Source organism: Bidens hawaiensis, unplaced genomic scaffold (assembly GCF_021521415.1).
Source record: "Bidens hawaiensis isolate Kalapana, Puna unplaced genomic scaffold, B.hawaiensis_p1.1 tig00025375_1, whole genome shotgun sequence".
Taxonomy (NCBI): Eukaryota; Viridiplantae; Streptophyta; class Magnoliopsida; order Asterales; family Asteraceae; genus Bidens; species Bidens hawaiensis.
Window position 1 is genome coordinate 12,989 of NW_027494049.1, and position 20,012 is coordinate 33,000.

A 20,012-nucleotide genomic window follows, 5' to 3' on the forward strand; every position below is an offset into this window, starting at 1 on the left:
GGAAAACCTTCACGCAGGTCAGTTATAGGTAAAGTTTGGTGATCCCACTAAATGAAAGTGCCGGTCCTAACCGCACAAATCATGATAGAGGAAACCGAACTAACCTATTGACAACTGCGCGTCGAACGGTTAACTTATTCTAAACACTTAGAAAATTTCTAAGGAAAAAATGAGGAAAACCTCCACGCAGGTCAGATATAGGTAAAGTTTAGCCATCCTGCTAAGTGCAAGTGACGGTCTTACCCGCACAATCACGAAAGAGGAAGCAAAACTTTAACCTGTTATCTGCCACGTTGATAGGTTAACTTATCCAAAGTACTTCAAGAAATTGCTAAGTTAAACTAAAATATGCACAAGCGAATCATATATTGTTTATGCGGTAAAACAAGTGCCAAATTAAACTATAATATGCATAAGCATGTCGTATAACGTTTATAAAGCAAGAGTGGCGGTCCTACCCACACAAAGATTTATATTTCATAATAATTCAAGTATTACAAGAATGGCCGGGTATCTACCCGCCTACAAGAATATAAATCTATACAATGTAAACCTATCCTAACAGTGGGAAGGGATCTAAAGATTCAAGCTTCAGGACCACTCCATCCAAACCTACTTGTACCCGCACCATCACTTGGCTGTGGCGGTTCAAGAAAGGTCTTGAGAATGGTTAACCCATCATCAGCAGCAGCAACTTCGTTCACCTTCTCCACCACTGGATGCGGGAAGGCAGCATACTGGTTCACTGCTTGGTCATAAGCAGCTTCAGTATCCACATCATATAAAGGGAATTTGGAAGGCGGGATGCCTTTCTCAACGAACCCTAGACCAAGCAGGAAGCCAGCCTTTTCCCCATCCTCATGAGAAGCGTTGAGGGCTGCGCTCATGGCATCGTCGTATGATGTGTCCGTGAAGACCCGATACACAACCTACAAAACAAAAATACAAGTATCAAAACCTTTTCTAAGTATAAAGAAAAGCGTGAAGACATTATGAAGCTAAGCTTACCTGCGACAACGCTTCTCGTAGAAGCCATTCCTTGGTAACCAGAGCCTCCTGGAGGGCAGCTTGAGCTTGGTTACGGGCGCGTTCGGCTTCACTTTTGTTAAGGTTGGCAAGCAACACTTCTTTAGCCGCAGCCTCTTCGACGCCCTTAAGCTTACGCTCAGTATGGTCAAGCACCCCCCTCTGGTCCAAGATCTCTTGGAGCTTCTTGGCGTCTTCCATGGCCAAGGCATCATGAGCCTGTTGGAGCCTCTCTAGTTTGGCTTTAAGTTCCTCATTCTCGAGGCGTAGAGGCTCAGCAACAGCTTCAGCCTTGGTGGCCCTCTCAGTTGCGTTCTGTGCAGTTTCCTTAGCCAGCCGAAGCTGTTCGTTAACAGCTTGGGCAGCCTTGGAACGGGCCTCGAGACGGGCCTGAACTTCAACCTCAAGGGCCTTGAAGGCCTTCTCCTTCTCCGCAGCAACAGCGGAGAGCCTCCTGTTCTCTTCTCGGACAGCCCGCGCCTGAGCTACTTCTTGGATCCGAGCTGCCTTTAGCTTGTCGTTTTCACGACAAAGCAGCTCGACGCGCGGCTGCATCTGGGCTAGGAGAATCCGGAGCTCATTTGTCAACCTACCCTCCTGGTAGCTTGACATTGCTTCCCCCAGCGCCCCCCTTGGGGCGGCGTGGCGCGCCCACTCGACGCATTCTACAGGCGTCCGAAGGGTTGTTCCTCGGCGGATGTTCCATCGTGGAACATACACTTCATTGGAATCCGAAACTGCAAACGCAAAAAGCAGTTAGGAAAAGATGATAAAAAGAAAACATATATAGAAATAATAAAAGGCCAAAATAACCCTACGCACCTGTAGAGTCGACGACAGGCCTGTAGCCGCCAAACCCATCACCCGAACCTAACGGATATCCATCCAAGAGGTCAGGCAGATGGGAAGGAGGCAGAGATTGGCTTGACGCCCCAACCCCGGACATACCTGAAGGACCGGCCGTAGTCGCCGGCGCCGGAGGAGACATAGCGGAGGCCGCCGTGGTAGAGACCAACGGAGGTGAACTCACCGGAGGTGAACTCACAACCGCGGTCGTTGCTGCGGATAAAAAGAGTTGAAAATGATGTGTTGGGAGGTGTTTATTGGTGAACAACATGATAACGGATAGGCAGCCAGGTTGGATAGGAACTGGTCCGGTTAAGCCTCTCTGGCCGTTCTTCATTTGAGCTGGCCAGTTACTGGTGACCGGATTTTCAAGTTTTTATTTTTTTTAAATTGTTTTTTTCCTAAAATTCGCATATTTTTATTCACTAGTCTCGAGACTTCATATTTATTTATAAAGTCTTTATATTTACATAAAAATGCCAATTCACATCAAAACATAAAGTATTTTGATGTTTTGTTTTGTATTAGATGTATGTATATAATTTTAATTTTATATTATATATGATGTCACCCTGTTCTTAAATCCTGTCTGAATTGTTAACTAGTAAGGCGACTGGTTCATTGTCCGATCCGGTTATAAAAAAGTTAAAAACATTGATTATATTACTACAAAATACGACCCCGCTTAAAGAAGCAATATTACTACAAAATAATCCAAATGTTGCATAATAACGATTTAGGAGGTTGTATACATCAAAATACTTCAACTTGTTCGACCCGGCCCATTTGATTCCTTTTCAGCTAACTTTTTTTTATTTGAACCATGCATAGTAAACTTGTCAAATTTGTCATTTGGAAATAACAAGATATTTATGTTTTCCTGCATATTAACTCAAGGGACAATTTAGACCCCTTTAACATACACGAAGACTTAAATATTTGGAAAGCTTTAGAGAAATGTCATATTAAGGAGGAGGTTCGGGCCGCAGGCGGACTAGATATGCATATAAAAGAGTCTGGAACTTCATTTTCAGTTGGGCAACGACAACTCCTTTGCCTTGCACGCGCCTTTCTTAAGTCTACTAAGGTTAGAACAGTTCATATATGTAATGTAGAGATGGCTAAATGGGTGGGTTTGGTTTGTCAGAAATGTTTACGATTTTGTTAGGAGATTATTTCATATGATATCCATATGAAGGTTCAAATTTTCGTAGTAGTGTTTACTGTTTACCTTACCAAAACACTAAAAATGTCAGTTTTTTTCATAAGGGAGGGCTCTAGCCGCAGAGCATGGTTTTGATGTGAGAATACGCAGAGCAAACTAAATCGCTCATTTTTTAAATCTTATTTTTTTGTAAAATACAAGAAAATGGTTGAAATGCAATGTTTATGTTTTCTCTTCAACCTATACATGTGACATGTGTGGGTAAATGATTAAAAATCTAAAAAATTTTAATAAAATTTTAGTTTGATTATTTTAAGGTACATAACGTACACATTTGTAGTTAAGAAATACAAAAAAAAAAAAGACCTAAATCATTGATAAATAAAAATACACGTTTAGGTTTGTTCTTGCAATAATTTAGTGTTATAATAAACCTAATGATCAAATGAGAACTCATTTTCAGTTGAAGAACTAAAAAACACAATTTGTAGCCACACATTAATTATATTTAGTTGCATGTTGACTTTAGGGGAAGTGGATTAAAATTAAGATTAAAATAAACGTGTGTCTGAATTTGATTCTTAGTTCTGGAGTTCTTAAAGGATCCCTTCCCTAAAAACATATATTCTCATATTAGAAATACATTGTGTATTATTTTTTACCAAGTATACATAGTGTATTATATGTAATAATGAAACTGTAGTATTACAAATTTTTTGCATAAAGTGATTTAGGAGGTTATATACATTAAAATACACTTTGGGCAATCTTTTAGTGTGCAACATGGTTGACTCAATATCGTCATCTCTTATTCGTCTGCTCGTGTCTGATATTTCAATTCCCTAACGGTTTCAATTGATGTAGGTGTTATGTTTGGATGAATGTACAGCAATTATAGACACTCAAACCGCTTCAAAACTTAAAGATGCAATATCTAGCGAATGTAGGGGCTTGACAGTTATCACAATCGCTCATCGTATCTCCACAATTCTACATATGGACAATGTTCTTATTCTTGATCAAGGAATCTTGGTAAGTTAGTTAAACTGTCTTACCTCGTTTTTGTCTGTTCATAACTAGAGGTGACAAAATAGACGTGTCAGGTAATGCACCAAGACATGTTTTCTATAGTTAATAATTTCATGTTTTGTGGTGATATAAATTTATGATGCATTTAGTTATGTGGAAACAAGGACCCTCAACTTTATATGACCTTTACCTTCCACAAAAGTTGTAATAATATAAAATTCAACTATTTCCATCACCTCATGATATGATTTTTTTATTTGAATTATTTTTGAAAAAATGCTTATTATTTGGTTATTTTTTTGGCATGATACAGGTGGAACAAGGAAACCCTCAGATTCTACTCAAGGACGAGTCTTCTAGATTTTGGAGCTTTGCTAAAGCATCCTCAATGTAGTAGTGCCACCATTCAATATTATGTTCCTTTGTTGTTGTTGCACATAGTACAAAATATATGTATTATTATATGAACTATTGTACTATGTAATATCTATATTCTCGTGGTTAGTTAAAGAAAAAAAACTTATCTATCTACGGGCGGTCTCGAGGGTTTTCTAGAAAACAAAAGACACCGAATCAAGTCTCTCGTTAATGTAACACGTTTCGATTTTTAAAACGCATAAAAAAATACAGTAGGCCCCTTATAGGACGTTTTCTATCACAACCGAACCAAATCTTTTTCTTTGATGTTATGTAGACATTATGTTTCTGTTTTTTTTTTAATTTACACATGGTGAAATTTCTTAATATACCACACCCGCTCTATTATTATATATATTAAAAGGGGAATTTATTTCCCTTCACATATTTACTATTCAATTTATTATTCATCTTTTTTTTTAACTTTTAAAACTAAAGTATATTTGGCAAACCTTAAATGTGGGTAAGTGTCGGTTTTACATGTTTTATTTGTCGGTTAAAATTTTAAACTTTTCTTTCGTATTTGTTATGGTTGGTCTATAAAATAACCGAAACTTTTTTTATGATTTACAATTATCCCATCGTCACATGTTTTTATATCCTTGTTTCGACGTTTGATACCACACTTTTAATATTTGGTTTTTTGGCTTACTAATTCATGTTTACCAATTTGTGTTGGTACCGCCGATAATAACCGAATTTGCATCGGTTCGCTACTGTAACGTGCTGGATAGTTTGTTGTATTTTGGCGTTGCACAAGTTTATTTCTTTTGTTTACTTCCGATATTGTAACCTGATACATGCTGATCTCGCATAGTCTCACAGCACGTTCGTGGTTTAACCAGTTTACGTATGTTTTTTTGCTCGGTTTAATGGTCCCGTCGCGAAGCGCGGGATCCTAAATCCTAGTTTAAGATTATATTGGTGTTTGGTTTTGTAATCTCATTTTTATTTCCATTTGAGATTTGTACACGCCACATTACCCCGAAGATTCGAGAATACGAATTTCCTAATTTACAAGTAAAATTTATACTTAAAAAAACTATTTGTAATCATACGTTAGTTATTGATGTGGAATGGATACATGTAATGTATGGAAAAATGTCATAGTCATGGGGACACATGAATACAAGGATAAAAAGAGTTGAAAATGATGTGTTGGGAGGTGTTTATTGGTGAACAACATGGTTCGGATGTTTGATCCCGCGCCTTGACCTTTATTGTATCTATTTGTACTTTGTCATAATTCAATTGCAAGGTCCAAACTGTATATATATATTATGTGTGTTTTGGTCAAAAATCGTTTAAGGATCTTGGTTGAAGGATGGATGATCCATGCTGGAAAATCGAGGATCCCTGAGCTTGCAGACCCATGGACCACTGCTGAAGGATAGATGATCTTGGCTGAAGGAACGAGGATCCTTGAGCTTGCTGACCCATGGACCCTTATTGGAGGATATATGATCTTGGCTGGAGGAACGAGGATCATTGAGTTTGCTGACCCATGACCCCTGTTGAAGGATAGATGATCCTTAAGCAAGTTGAGCCAAGGATCCTAGAGTGGTGAAATCCAACGTTCTAGGCACCAAAGGAATCTGATCCTCCAGAGGCCTCTTGTTATTCTTGAGATCTTCTATCTCACGAAGGATCTTTTGGTTGGTCCTGCTTTGCTGCTCCATATATGTTTTAACCTGTGAAAACATAGTAGAAACATCATTGTTAGAGTTAACTACCGAAGTGGTAGTAGTTATTTTTGAGCTCTGGAACACTGGAAGTTGTGTCTTGTTTCGAGCCGCGGTGGTCCTTAGAGCTACTGCTAGCGGAGGAGACATCGGTGGTAAGGTTCTTGGTGGGTGAGAAACTGATGAAGGCATGGTGGATGAAGCAGAAGATTGTTGAGAGGCCATTGATGGTAGTGTAGATAAATAGGTTGAAAATTGATAGGAAATAATATGGATTATAGCACCAATTGCCCCACGGTGGACGCCAAATTGTTTTGATAAAAAATCATTTAAGGATCAAGTAACCAAATTTGTAAGGTGAGGGCTAGTTCTATTATGATAATAACGATTATGAAAGGATTGCAAACACAAACACGAGGATTTGTTACGAGGAAAAGCCCTTGATCTTGTTCGAATCGCCGACACAAAAACCTCGGGTGATGACAAATCGTTTATCACCACTTTATTAATCAAAAAACCGGGTTACAAATTGTGGAGATTATGATCAATGATTACAAGAATGCTAAGTGTGTGAACTGCTAGAGAGAGTTCTCAGAAGTGTTTCTGAATGTGAGATAACAAGTGTCGTCCAAATTGATCATAATATCGATATAAATAAAAAAATAACAAAGAACTAGATTTCCTATAATCACGCCACTCTTCCCACTAGCCGTTCCCATCTCTTTGACCACGTGCAGGAGTAGTCCAGTAGCGATTAAATAGGCTGACCAAGTCGTCCAACCGTTATATCTATCAAACACAACACCACTCAAACACAATCATTAGTAAACAGATAATACCGAGGATCATTAATCCTTCGCAACGTGGAACATATCTCAAGGATAATTTATCCATACGTCAATTAAGGATAGAAGATCCTCAACATAAATTCTATGCCCTAACAATGTGCATATTAATATTAATAAATTCATATTATTGTCATCAACAACTTTCATAGAAAAAAAAAAGACAAAATTCATACTATTAAAAATAAACATAACCAACAACAATATAATAATAATAATTTATATATATAACAAAAGGTTGTAATTAACCGTTCCTTAAAATTGAGTTGGATAGTTCCTACGCTATTCCAACGAAATCTATTACTTATATTTTTTTTGTTTTCTTTGTTACGCATTTCTCACGAAAAGGTTATACAAAAGCGTACAACTAAATTTTTTGTTGGAAATGTGTTGGAATATTTGCTACGCATTTCTAACACAAATTTTTTTTTGTCACTATCTTCCTTTTGCGTAAGAATTTCGTTGGAAAGTGTTGGAAATAGCGTTTGTAAGAAATGTGTTGGAAATTTTTGTAGGAAACATTACTTTTTTCTAGTAGTGCAGCTCGAGCTCGAAGTTCAATCGAGCTGGCTCAGCTCGAACTCGAAAACCACCCTGTTTCCAAACACAAGTTACACACCAACTAATCCTGTAAAATCAAAAAATAAAAGAAATATCAAAACTTCAATGAAAAGAACGAGATTTGTGGTGTGAAATCAGAGAATTTTTACCTGTGATCAACTAATTAAGCAACAAACAAGTTCAATCGATGTTATGGCGATTGAAAGCAGCAGAATCGTGACTTCGAATTAGAATTTTATGAGTGAAACGAGGCAAGAGCGGCATAGCAGAGACGATGGGGATTAGAGTTTTGTGGATGATGGAACGACAAATATCATGTTTATGTTTTGCATTATAGGTTTCTTTAAACAGGAAAGGAAGCCCATATGTCAAATAATGGATATTTGGAGTTTGGACTAGATAATTCTATGTATACATACAAAAATATATAACAAATTAAAATAAATAATTCGAGCCTATCAAGCGAGCTCGAGTCGAGCTGAGGCTAGCTCAGGATCGAATCGTTTAGATATCGAGTCGAGCTCGACTCGGCTCGTTTACGATCGAGTCAATTTCGAGCGAGCTTCCTCCGAGCTTTTTTCGATCGAGTTTCGAGCGAGCTTTGAGCCATGAGCTTTTTGAACAGCTCTAGCTGGTGGGGATGGGTGGTATCGGTGGTGGGCAGCAAATGATGGTGACGATAGTTGGTGTCGGTGGATGTGGTGGCAGTAACGTTGGCAATTGGTGGTGGTTGGCTATGGTAGGTGCAACGGTGGTGGGGTGTTAGGAGAGAAGCGGAGGTGATGTAGTGTGAAATGGGTAATTAAAGAGTGGATGGAATGAATTTGGGTGTTTTAGAGGAATTGAATGGATGTAGTAATAGATGATTATATTCCATTAGCCAACCAAACACCATTTTTTTCATTTCCTTAAAATAGTCTATTTCATTTCGCTTCTCATTTATGTATATCATTTACTAGCTTAAAGTAGTATTATTAGTATTCGTTGTAAGCTAGGTTATGTTGGTTCTCCATTTGTACATATGATGAGTGGGCAAAAGAATGCGTTTTTAATGTTTAATTGTCACACCCGACCTCGGGGGCCCATACGTATGACCAATATATGGTATCGGTTTTGTATATATATCAAAGTTGTGTTCTTTTAATGAAAGTTTTTTAATTAAATATTATTTTATAAAATTGGGTTTGAAATATCCGTTTAATATTACAAAGCATGTCCATGAAAATATAATCCAAATTATTTCTGATTTAAACATCTGAGTCATCAAATAGCAATAATGACTATTTATCACCAATCTTTTTTCTGTCATATCTAACATGTCTGTTTTCCTGTAAAGCAATTTTGAAAATACGTCAGCGATATGCTAGTGAATCATTGATCGACTCTAAAAAAACTTCCGAACTTTCGTTAAAATACAAATATATTTTTCTATACAACACAGCAGGGTATCTGTTCTGTCCCCTGGGGTGTATCACTAATGTAAGCACTCAAGTCAACATTCTTTGGAGTTGCGCCTGTTGGAGATTTGGTTTGAGATTGACATATAGAATGCCTACTAGTTTGTCAATTATGTTTGGATCCAAACACATGTGCACGTAGTCTGAGTGTTTTTATTTCTATCTTGTGTTATAAAGTTTTAGAGATTTCATTATTTCATGTTAACAATTTTTGACTCTTTAAGACAAATGACCCGTTCGTCCTATGAGAGTAAATATGTTTAATAGTTTGTAAAGGTTTAATGTATTCACCTTTCTGCCTTGTCAGTGAACTTGTTCTTATAAACTATGCGTTTTCGGATGCTTAACCCATCATATATAGGTTTACATGAACATTTGGATCATATTCGGATCCAGGTGCAGACCATACTGGTGTGGTTTTATCGTTTCAACACTCATTAAAAATTTCAGTTAATAGGTTCAAAACTTAATTTTTTTATTAAAGTAATAATTTTTATCATTGCACAAACTATATGATTATTATACGACCCATATAACCAATAGTTTGACTTTTTGACTAGAAATTCAGTTAGACGTAGTGTCACTAGTTCAGACGGGTCATCTTATTATTAGATGGCCCGTATGTGTGCGATGGGGGTGCCTAACTTTTTTATACACCATGTCTTTATTAGATGGGTTGTCTCATTATTAGACGGTCCATCTGACAGTGTGCACATAATTAATTTGTTAAAAATCATCCTAAGCATCAAAGCAACACTTGTTTTAAGTGTTTTAAAACCTTATACATTCTTCAAAACCCTTATATGACGTATGTAACTTATTTTTACTGATGTTCGATTGATAAAAGTTTGGATCCTCGCTTAAACGTTAGAAACAAACTTAAACAAGTCTAGAATCATACGTATCTTACTTCCAAGCTATATCATAAACACTCCCACAACTTAACATCACTTGGACAGAACCTCCCCTCAGATGTTAGCACTTAGTTATGAAGAACTAGGCATTTAACACCTTTCTTTGTAGTGAAGAAACCTTAAAAGCACCAACAAGAAAAAACAAGATTTTTGATTATGAAATGGAGTATGGATGGATGTAACATCCCGGCCTTCCCAAAACTTAACATCATCATCGTTGAACCAACAACACATCACTTATTAAATTTGTCACATACTATTTATCACAAAATCATTTCTAAGACAAAAACATTTATTTTGATAATTAATTATATCCTTAATGTGGCACTCTATTAGAGGGGGTCACTTATGTGGGGATTGTCATTTTATCATTCACATGACCCCGTAAGTAACCCATCACCAAATGGGTTCGCTATCTATTTCTATTTATGTTTCTTGTCGTTACCAGTTCTAGTATTTATGTTATTTGGGATCTGTTTCTCATTTTATATTTATTTTATTTTTATTAGACAAATAAGATTTAAATAGTTTAAAGTATAACTCACTGATTGATGATAATAATCCATATTTACAAATTGTCAATGAAACTCGTAACTATAACTTTTGTTGCCAATAATAATTCCACTTGCGCAATCATCCTAGATTTCCACTTAATTTATTTTTTCAAAAAATGTGTGTTTTTCATTTCACTAATAATCATTATTGTGAGCAAAACCGAATGAAAATAAAGCGTAAATTCATTATGATTATGATTGCGGGATTGACATTGGTTGTGAAAGTCTAACTCATGTCCAACCATTCATGATATCAATATGATATATAGGTAAATTAAAATTTAGTTTGTCTTTATTATATTGGAAGACTGTATTGAATGATATAGTTTTACGCTGTATAATCTATATTGTTTAGTATAACTCTATAATACAAATTCTATAATATATTTAAGAAGTACAAAGTATGAAACTAAGCCAACATATTCATTTTCATGTAAATATACAATGAGCAATTGTGTAAAATTCGGACTTTATTCGTTCATATAAGTCATCAAATCTTTTTCTAACAAAATCTAATTATAAGATACAAGTTTTCATTTAGTTTTCTTTTTAACTAAGTCAACTTCAACTATTTAGTTGATAATGTTTGATAATTAGAAAACAAGTGTGAATGTATTATTGAAAACCACTTGAGTATTGCTATTGGACAAATAATTAGGGTCAAATGCAAAATTGATGGTATGTAATCCTCACACTCGAATGCTTGACATGATAGGTTAAAAGAACCTATTAAAAGACGGTTAAATAATTTATATATGATCAATCTCGACTGGAATTCATATGGGCTTTCATCTATGATGCAAATCACTTATTATCGGTTTGTATTCATTACAAACTTTAATTTTTTTCTCGAACCACTAACTTTTATAAACAAGCGAAAACACTAACAATGCCACCATCAAGCTACCTCCATAACTCGGAGGTAGCCACGAATGAGAAAAAATAATAATTACATGAAAACAAAATTAGACCAATTTGACCGGCTTATCAATAACAATGCCACCATCAAGCTACCTCCATAACTCGGAGGTAGCCACGAATGAGAAAAAAAAATAATTACATGAAAACAAAATTAGACCAATTTGACCGGCTTATCAATTTATACTTGACCTATTCTTGTATCAAAGAAGGCCAAGAGTTTTTAATGATTTTAATTTATTTTCTTACAAAAATACATGTATGGATATTTTCACAATTAATATTTTGTACTTTATTGACTACTTAACAAGTACTCTACATAATTTACATGTATTTCACCGTTAAAACTTTTAATAATTTATTGTCAAATATCAAATAATAAATACAATACATCTTTCACCAATCAAGCTTATTATTCTATGAATTAATCCATCTACATTTACCCACTAATCTTGTCAACTTTATAACTATTTATTAATAACTAATCATTTTATATTGTAACGCTATGCTTATGGGATTTGTTTTTTACGATTACATATACAACACATACAAATGACAAGTGCTTAAATGCATACAATAGTCAAATCAGAATACAATACAACCTCACTAATAAATATTTCCTTTTCAAAATATTTCATTTTATTTTATACATTTCTCATATCATATTTTTCTGTGTTGTCTCGTTTTGAGAAATTCATGTACTCATCTTTTCAAATCCAAATTCACTTCTATATAATACTTGCTAAATACTCATTTCCTAAATCTTTGCATTTCACTTAATAGTCAACATTTTCCATCTCATAACTAACATAATACTTTCAAGTAACAAATATATCCATGATCATTGGTTGATATGATTCCAAACTTTCTGGTTACATGTTCTATGAAGTAGCAAATAACGGTTTTCATTAATGTGGTGTAGCTAAATCTTGATTTTAGTCTAATTTTTCATAATTTTAGTGTGTATGGTTTATGTTTTTTTGCCATCTCTGTCGATAAGACTAACATTCTTAATGTGGCACTCAGTTAGAGGCGGTCACTTGCAAGGAGAAAAGAGGCATGCCAAGGTTGTCATTCTATCATATAGCCTCATAAGTAACCTATCACAAAATGGAATCGACCATATGTACTATTTTCGTTTCTTATCGTTACCTATCCTAGTACGTATGTAATGAAGATTGTTTTTCACTTTTTCTATGTTTAAGTTTAATATTCTCTAGTTTAATTATATCATACATGCATCTGAGACATACAAAGTGATGAACATATATATCCAACCTCATATAGATATAGTGTGCAAGTGTAATGTGCAAAACTAGCAACTTTTCCATTCATATAGTTATTTAAATTTTGTTACAAGAAAACATAATAAAATCATATAAGATAAAACATCATTTAGTTTTTGTTAATGACGTCAGCTTCAACTATTTTGTTGATATTTATTTATGTTTGATTATCAGAAAACTAGTGTTAAAAGTATTATTAAAAAATAATTGAGGATTGCGGATAGACAAATAATTAGGGTCAAACACAAAATGGATGGGATGCAATCCTTACACTCGAATGCTTGATACGATGGGTTAAAAAACTTTATTAATTGTATATTTTAATATTTATATCATGGTGTCACTTTTCAAGCTCTAGCATGTGCAATCTCATGTGAATTTCAAATGAACTATTCCACCCAATCAAAATTCATCATGAGATTTGGTACTAATCATATTTTTTAAAGGCTTTTTAATAAAAAGAAAAGGAAAGTGGTTTTTACATGATACCATTTTTATCAACTCGGTCGACTAACATTATTTTTACTATCTTTATTTAAAATCCATGAAAATGAGTAGCTAAGAAGATAATCGAAGACAAGATCTTTTTTTCTATCCTTATTTGAAAAAACATCCGAGTCCGTCAAATAATTCATCGTGTGGTGAGAATAAAACCATAATTAGTTTCATCTTCTTACCAGTTACAATATATCAACATATTCTATTGATTTCTAACTCCTAGGTCTATAATTTGAAAGTATTTCACCTTTTATAACTTTTAGTTACTTGGCAACAAATAATAAATACATCTTTCACCAACTAGGTTTCACCACTAACTTAATCTACCTTTGTGATTACTTATTAACAAATAATTCCTTTTATATTTCACCCACTAATGCATTGTTATGGTTATTTATGCAATGCATGTCGCTTAAATGTGTATATTAATTGAATTACCGATCAGACTATTTAATATTTCCTTTTTCAAAATCTTTCATTTCATTTAAATTTTTCGATGCTGAGTTTAACTCTTATATACGTGTAACAATGGTGTAAATGTAGATGGGCTATATATATACCTAACCTATATTTACATAATATTAGTAGCCTCTTAACGGTAATTAAGGGGCTACCTCTTAATGGTTCATAACCTCTTAATGGTTATAAGGTAACCATTCAGACCTAAGAGTCAACCTTAAGTCTAAATGGACAAGAGGTAACTATTAAGAGGTAACCTCTTAACCATTCACATTTAAAGTTGTCTTTTAACCATTAAAAGGCTATGAAACATTAAGAGGTAGCCTCTTAACACTCTTAATGACTGTTAAGAAGCTATCAAACAGACTCTTAATTACATTGTGTCTAATAATATGTTGTCTACATGTCTCTATTGAAAACTTTGTGCACTCATCTATTCAAATCCAAACTCTTCTCCGATAGAATGCCAGAATGGCAGAATGGTTGGTTAAATCCACAAGTAATAAATCCTCTGTTTCTAAATCTTTGCAAATTGCAATTCATCTATGCATGTCCATATTTTTCATTTTGTAAGTAACTAACATACTCATTTCAACTTAGCAACTCATCCATAATCATTGGGTGACATGATTTAAACTCACGGCATAAATGTTCAATTAAGTAATAAATTTGGGTTTCAACACATTGATCCATCTCTGTCGATTGTTATAAAATTTCTATTTCATACGGAATACATTTGAGTATACGTTTTAGATGACTAAGAACTATAGTTAGTCAAATTAAAATGTTTTATGATGAATCCACAAGCTATGAATCTTTCTGGTTTTGTTTTAGCAACTCTTTAACCTTCGATTTGTTCAGAATTTCGATATATGGTTTTACCCTCTAGAACCGTACGAGAAAGTCAGAGAGTTTTGAGTCTATTAATAACCCTTGACAAAGCTAAAATTTGTATAGATGACAATATATATTTCCAATACGTTATTATTATTTTTTTTTATGGACAACAAAGATTAAAGGACGATGGCTAGAAAGAGCAAGTCAAACATCAAAATCACAAAATTACATGAAAACGGTGGGTTTTGAAGTTTACATACTTCAAAACACCAAATTTCTAAAGTGATATAATATCACATGGTTATGTAGAAAAGTTCACACAGCAGTTCCTCTTTCAAGTGACACAATTATGTACTATATATCACATAAGTACATAACCACGACCACCATAAAGTTTATTTATTTATTTAATTACTTTTATATTACATTATGCACTAGGTAGCTTATAAAGTTTAATAATACATCTAATTATAGATTTTTTTATATATTTCTTATTTACTTCTAATATAAAGACATAAAATATCGTATTGGATTTTTGAGATGGTGTAATATTGAGTTAAGATTAGAAAGAAATTATTAAAAGTCAAAGGATAAACTCATGGTATAAACATTTGAAAGTGGATTTAAAGGGCTTGACTAATGTGTGGTAGATTTTTATAGTGTATTGAATGTGCTTGTGTATTAATTGCTTGTGGTAGGTGTTTACATTATATTGAATGTCATTGTCAATTAATCTGAAAACAAGTGATATGAAAGTTGGACCATCGAAACTTTGAGAGAAAACTTGTTTTGCAGTAACGATGTGGTCTCCGCCGCCACCCCACATCTCCACATCAGCTTCATGGGATGAGGTAGGGGTATGTTTTTTATCTGTACCCGAATAAGGAACCCGAACCGAAGCGGCCCGAAACCCGAATAACCCGATCAGAATTCGCCCGAACCGATTAAACTCTTGACCCGAATCCGAGATAAAATATTCGGGTCGGTATTTGGGTTGAAATACCCTTATTCGGGTTGACCCGAATAACCCGAAGTATGATACATCGATGTATGTATCCTTATTTCTATAAGGTAGTTTAGCGGTGAAGTAACATAGTGACCATATGTATTATTGTTTGGCTGTTCTCAATACTCCAATTAATATTGGGTCTATCACATTGGATCCCAATGTATTAATTACCATAAAGCATATTGAGAATGTATCTTTAATTCAAAAATTTAAATAATATAGTATTTAAACCAATATGTATTTGGCATGTTCTTCAATCTACACAAGAATTGATCACATGCTACAACACTTCATCCCGTCTAATGCATGCTTGTATGATAAGTTTCATGTTTTGCTAAATATTATAAGTTATAATTGAATATGGTTGTATATTACGGTTTTATAACGGCTTAAAATATGTTTTTTTATATTGTTAAAGGTGGATAAATTTTTTTAATTTGTTAAACCCGAAACCCGGCCCGAATTAACCCGATACCCGAACACACCGAACTTATTTGGGTCGGTTCTTGGGTCAATTTGTTTTGAGCTCAACCTCGAACAACCCGACCTGAACAAACTGAAACCCGAATAAATAACCCGAAGAACACCCCTAGGATGAGGGGGATGGCATGGTGTTCACCGAACCTGCCATCTAGCATGCCGCACCACTTACCAACATATATAACATTAACATATGACCGTACGATGTATATTGTAAAATTAATGTATTATATAACATGTATTTTTTTTATTAGCATTTGATGTTAACCTTAATATGTGGGTGAGTTTTGCTGATAATAATAATAATAATAATAATAATAATAATAATAATAATAATAATAATAATAATAATAATAATAAAGTCCTCAACAAGTATTCATTTTTAATTAGTCATATATTGTTGGTTTTACTACGAACCCATTTTTTTCCTAGGAGATTCCATAAATCAGCAAATTTGGCCATGTTAACCGAAGACTTGATGATTAGGCACATAAATTTTGAGTTTTAAGTTTTATATAAAATAAAGATGCACTTACAAGTTACAAGTTACAAGTTACAAGTTACAAGAAATATTAATAAACAACAACATTGTGTTTTCTAGTAATAATGGTTACCTAAACTAATTAAAAAGAAATTAGTTATAAACATATTATATTTATAAAATGGAACCATATATAGTATCTTAGTACATACGGTTACAAGTGGAGCCTACCACAACATTCTAAATATGTTTCTTGTGTGATTGTTATAAACTTATAATGTTATCAACTACTCTTCTCACCTTGCCAACTCCAAACAATGTCTTGTAGGCCCGGTCTAACATCCTCTTCAAATTTCTTGTACTCAAGTGTATCCCCTGCCGTCTTCGAAAATTCGACCACCGCGACCTCGGGCGCCACCTCAAACACCTCTGCGGTCACCAGTAACTTTCCTTTTCGACCCTCGGTTATCCCCTCCATCTTCAACTTGTACTCGTTTTGATTCGAATACAAGATCTTGAAGTTTAGCTTTTTAGCTATTGACTCTAGCTTATTCATGATCATTGATGCACAATATTTTGATGTGAATAAGGATTCCGATTTTCGGTTGGTCTCAAACATGTTGGATAGGTCAAAACCGGATGACATAGATGATATGAATTCAAATGCATTGTAGAACCGCGGTGATGATTTTGACTTTCGGATTGGCTTTTCTGTTTCACTTGTTTTATCGTATTCTGTCATGTCGACCAGACTGGCGGTTTTAAGTAGTATTGGAGCAAGAATACCTGCAAAGTAATTTGGGAAATGTTTGAGTTAATTATGATTAGGTGACAATTAAAGTTGAAAATCCTAGTTCACCGGAACCCGAAAATAACAATCCATCCAAACATGGACTTTATTCTATACTAGGACCATTATTTACGCTATGAACAAGAATACAAGACTAATGTTTAACCTGAACTTTATGCCCGGGTCCAGCTAGAAGCAGGCCCATAGAGTACTCCAATATAATATTTGTATATACGTTATTTCGTATTTGATACTCGTTTTTCTTAATTATGGGTGTGTTTGGGATTGCTTATTTAAGTAAAAAAGGACTTTTGTTGAAAGGACTAGTTAATTTTTGAACTTTTTAAAAGAAATAAAAAAAAATGTTTGGATTAGCTTATATATTTTGGGGAAACCAAAATAACTAAAATTGACACTTTTTTTTAAAAAAAAATGGGTGTAATAAGTTTTGAGTGTTAGAGGGGTGTAATAGGCAAATCAAACTCATTAAGTTAATAAGTTATATATTCTTAACTTTTCAAAACTCCTTTATTTTGTTTTCTTCATAAGTTAAAATCCATAAAGCCTTACAGTTTGCCAAACATCTTATACACATTATTAACTTTTTATAAAGTTTACAACTTATGAGTTGATGAAAATAAGGAATCCCAAACACCCCATATATACTCAACCTCCATCAAGTCACGTCTTTTTAAACTTTTAAAAAGTGATTATGGTAAAAAAAATCTCCTAGAGTCTACCCGTTCCAAAGATATTTATCAAAGGATTATAACCAACCTGATTTGACCTAAACCGAACTCTACAAATTTATAAAATTACGTTTCATACATATAAAACAATTAAAAATATTTTTTTCTTAATTCCTTTTTTTAATAACTTTATCCGACCCACAAAGTTTTTAAACAACTATAATTAATAAAAATCCAAAAGACAAAAAATTAATAAAAATTCAGAAGAAAAAAAATTGTGCACCTCCACTGGTTTTAAGTCCTCTAGAGAACCAAGTCGACCTCATAACAGCCGGAATCGTAATCCGCTGCGACGGATTAACCACCAACAACTTAGCAACCAGCCGCCTCGCATCGCCCGAAAACCACGGAGGAAACTCATACTCCGCTTTAAAAATCTTCTTATACATGTACATCAAATTATCATCTCTAAAAGGTAGACACCCCGCTAACAAAGCATACAACACCACCCCACACGACCACGTGTCCGCCTTCGCGCCATCATAACCTTTTTTTCGTAACACCTCGGGCGCAATATACGCCGGGGTCCCACACTGCGTATGTAACATTCCATCATTCCTTAATTGCTCTGGCAATGCTGATAACCCGAAATCAGATACTTTTAAATCTTCATTCTCGTCTAGAAGAAGATTTTCAGGCTTTAGATCACGGTGATAGACACCGCGGCTGTGGCAGTAGTCGATCGCGCTAATAAGTTGTTGGAAATATTTTCTAGCTAAACTTTCTTTTAGTCTTCCTTTAGCAATTTTGGTAAATAGCTCACCTCCTTTCACATATTCCATTATTAGAAATATTTTGGTTTTTGTAGCCATAACTTCCTTTAATTGTACCACGTTCGGGTGCCGGACTAGCCGCATCACCGCGATTTCCCGAGTGATTTGATCCATTAAACCCTGTTTCCGAACCTGAATTATAGGTTGTCACATAAAAAGAAAATATTAGTTAAGGCTTACTGCAATATAATATAATATAATATATATATATCAGAATATATTATTATTATGGTTTATTGTTATATCATATATGATGTGATTTGGTTACTACTAGTGGTGGTAATAATATAGCTATAGGCTATAGCAGTAAACTCTAACTAATATATTTTATCTGGTAACCGTCTCGGTTTTGATGACTTTCACTGCGACACTCTCTGTCGTGAGAAGGTCTCGGGCATGATAAACTTTCGCAAACGTGCCTTGTCCCAACAACCTGCCCATCTCATACTTTCCGAATATAACGCGGCGGCTACTGGCGGCTGAACGGCAGTCTTCTAGTGGATCTTCCATTTTGACTAGTCTTGATTATGAGAAATGGGTTGGTTGGAAATTGGTTGTGAAGTAGGAAATAAAGGGGTGATAACTGGTGGTGGGACCCACCGGAATGTGTGGTTTGGCAAATGGTGATTGGTTGTTGTGGGGATATTGTGACTGATGTCTAATTCTGAGTATTGTCTCATTGAATCATCAAGAACTAACCAATGGAGATGTGTCACGTATCATTACTAATGGAGTTTGCAGTTTACTTTCACAAGCAAGTATAAATAATATGTATAGATTTGGACTGAATACCAATTTGATATGTGGTGTGAAGATTATGAAATTTGTCTATAAATGAAAAGTATTTGTGTGTATAAGTTATGGAATCATATTTTGGTCAAGTTTGTGATGGTATAAGTTGGAGTATAACTTTATTAGGTGATTAATGTGTGAAGGAGATTTTGGTCATGTTCTTAAAATTATAAATACGTTTATGTGGTTTAATTTTATCGTTTCTTTAACTAGTCGTCAAGATATTTTTAAGAGAGTGTGTTACTAAATATATAACAGTAAAAAGGTTGCCATTAAAAATTTTCATGATTGTTATAATTGTTTGAGCGATATGACAAAAGATGGATGTGAAGTCTAGCAGTGATCTCATCATTTAGCGGTGATGATTTTCTACTTTTATCATTTGTTCATTAAATCAAACGAATGAAGCAATAGTATGAGGACCTCATTAAGACAGAATTATGG

At 34.4% G+C, this 20,012-nt stretch overlaps 2 protein-coding genes across 2 annotated transcripts; one reads left to right on the plus strand and one right to left on the minus strand.

Moving 5' to 3' along the window:
- The first annotated feature begins 2,700 nt into the window (after positions 1-2,700).
- LOC143571402 (ABC transporter C family member 13-like) lies at positions 2,701-4,638 on the plus strand. Its single transcript, XM_077056831.1, has 3 exons — positions 2,701-2,959; positions 3,902-4,069; positions 4,380-4,638. Exons 1-3 carry the CDS (start codon positions 2,873-2,875, stop codon positions 4,458-4,460), a joined length of 336 nt encoding a protein of 111 aa, XP_076912946.1. The 5' UTR covers positions 2,701-2,872; the 3' UTR covers positions 4,461-4,638.
- Positions 4,639-16,624: 11,986 nt separating this feature from the next.
- LOC143571413 (CBL-interacting serine/threonine-protein kinase 5-like) lies at positions 16,625-19,647 on the minus strand. Its single transcript, XM_077056843.1, has 3 exons — positions 19,116-19,647; positions 18,227-18,908; positions 16,625-17,250 (listed from the first exon to the last, which is right to left on the minus strand). Exons 1-3 carry the CDS (start codon positions 19,284-19,286, stop codon positions 16,748-16,750), a joined length of 1,356 nt encoding a protein of 451 aa, XP_076912958.1. The 5' UTR covers positions 19,287-19,647; the 3' UTR covers positions 16,625-16,747.
- Positions 19,648-20,012: the final 365 nt, after the last annotated feature.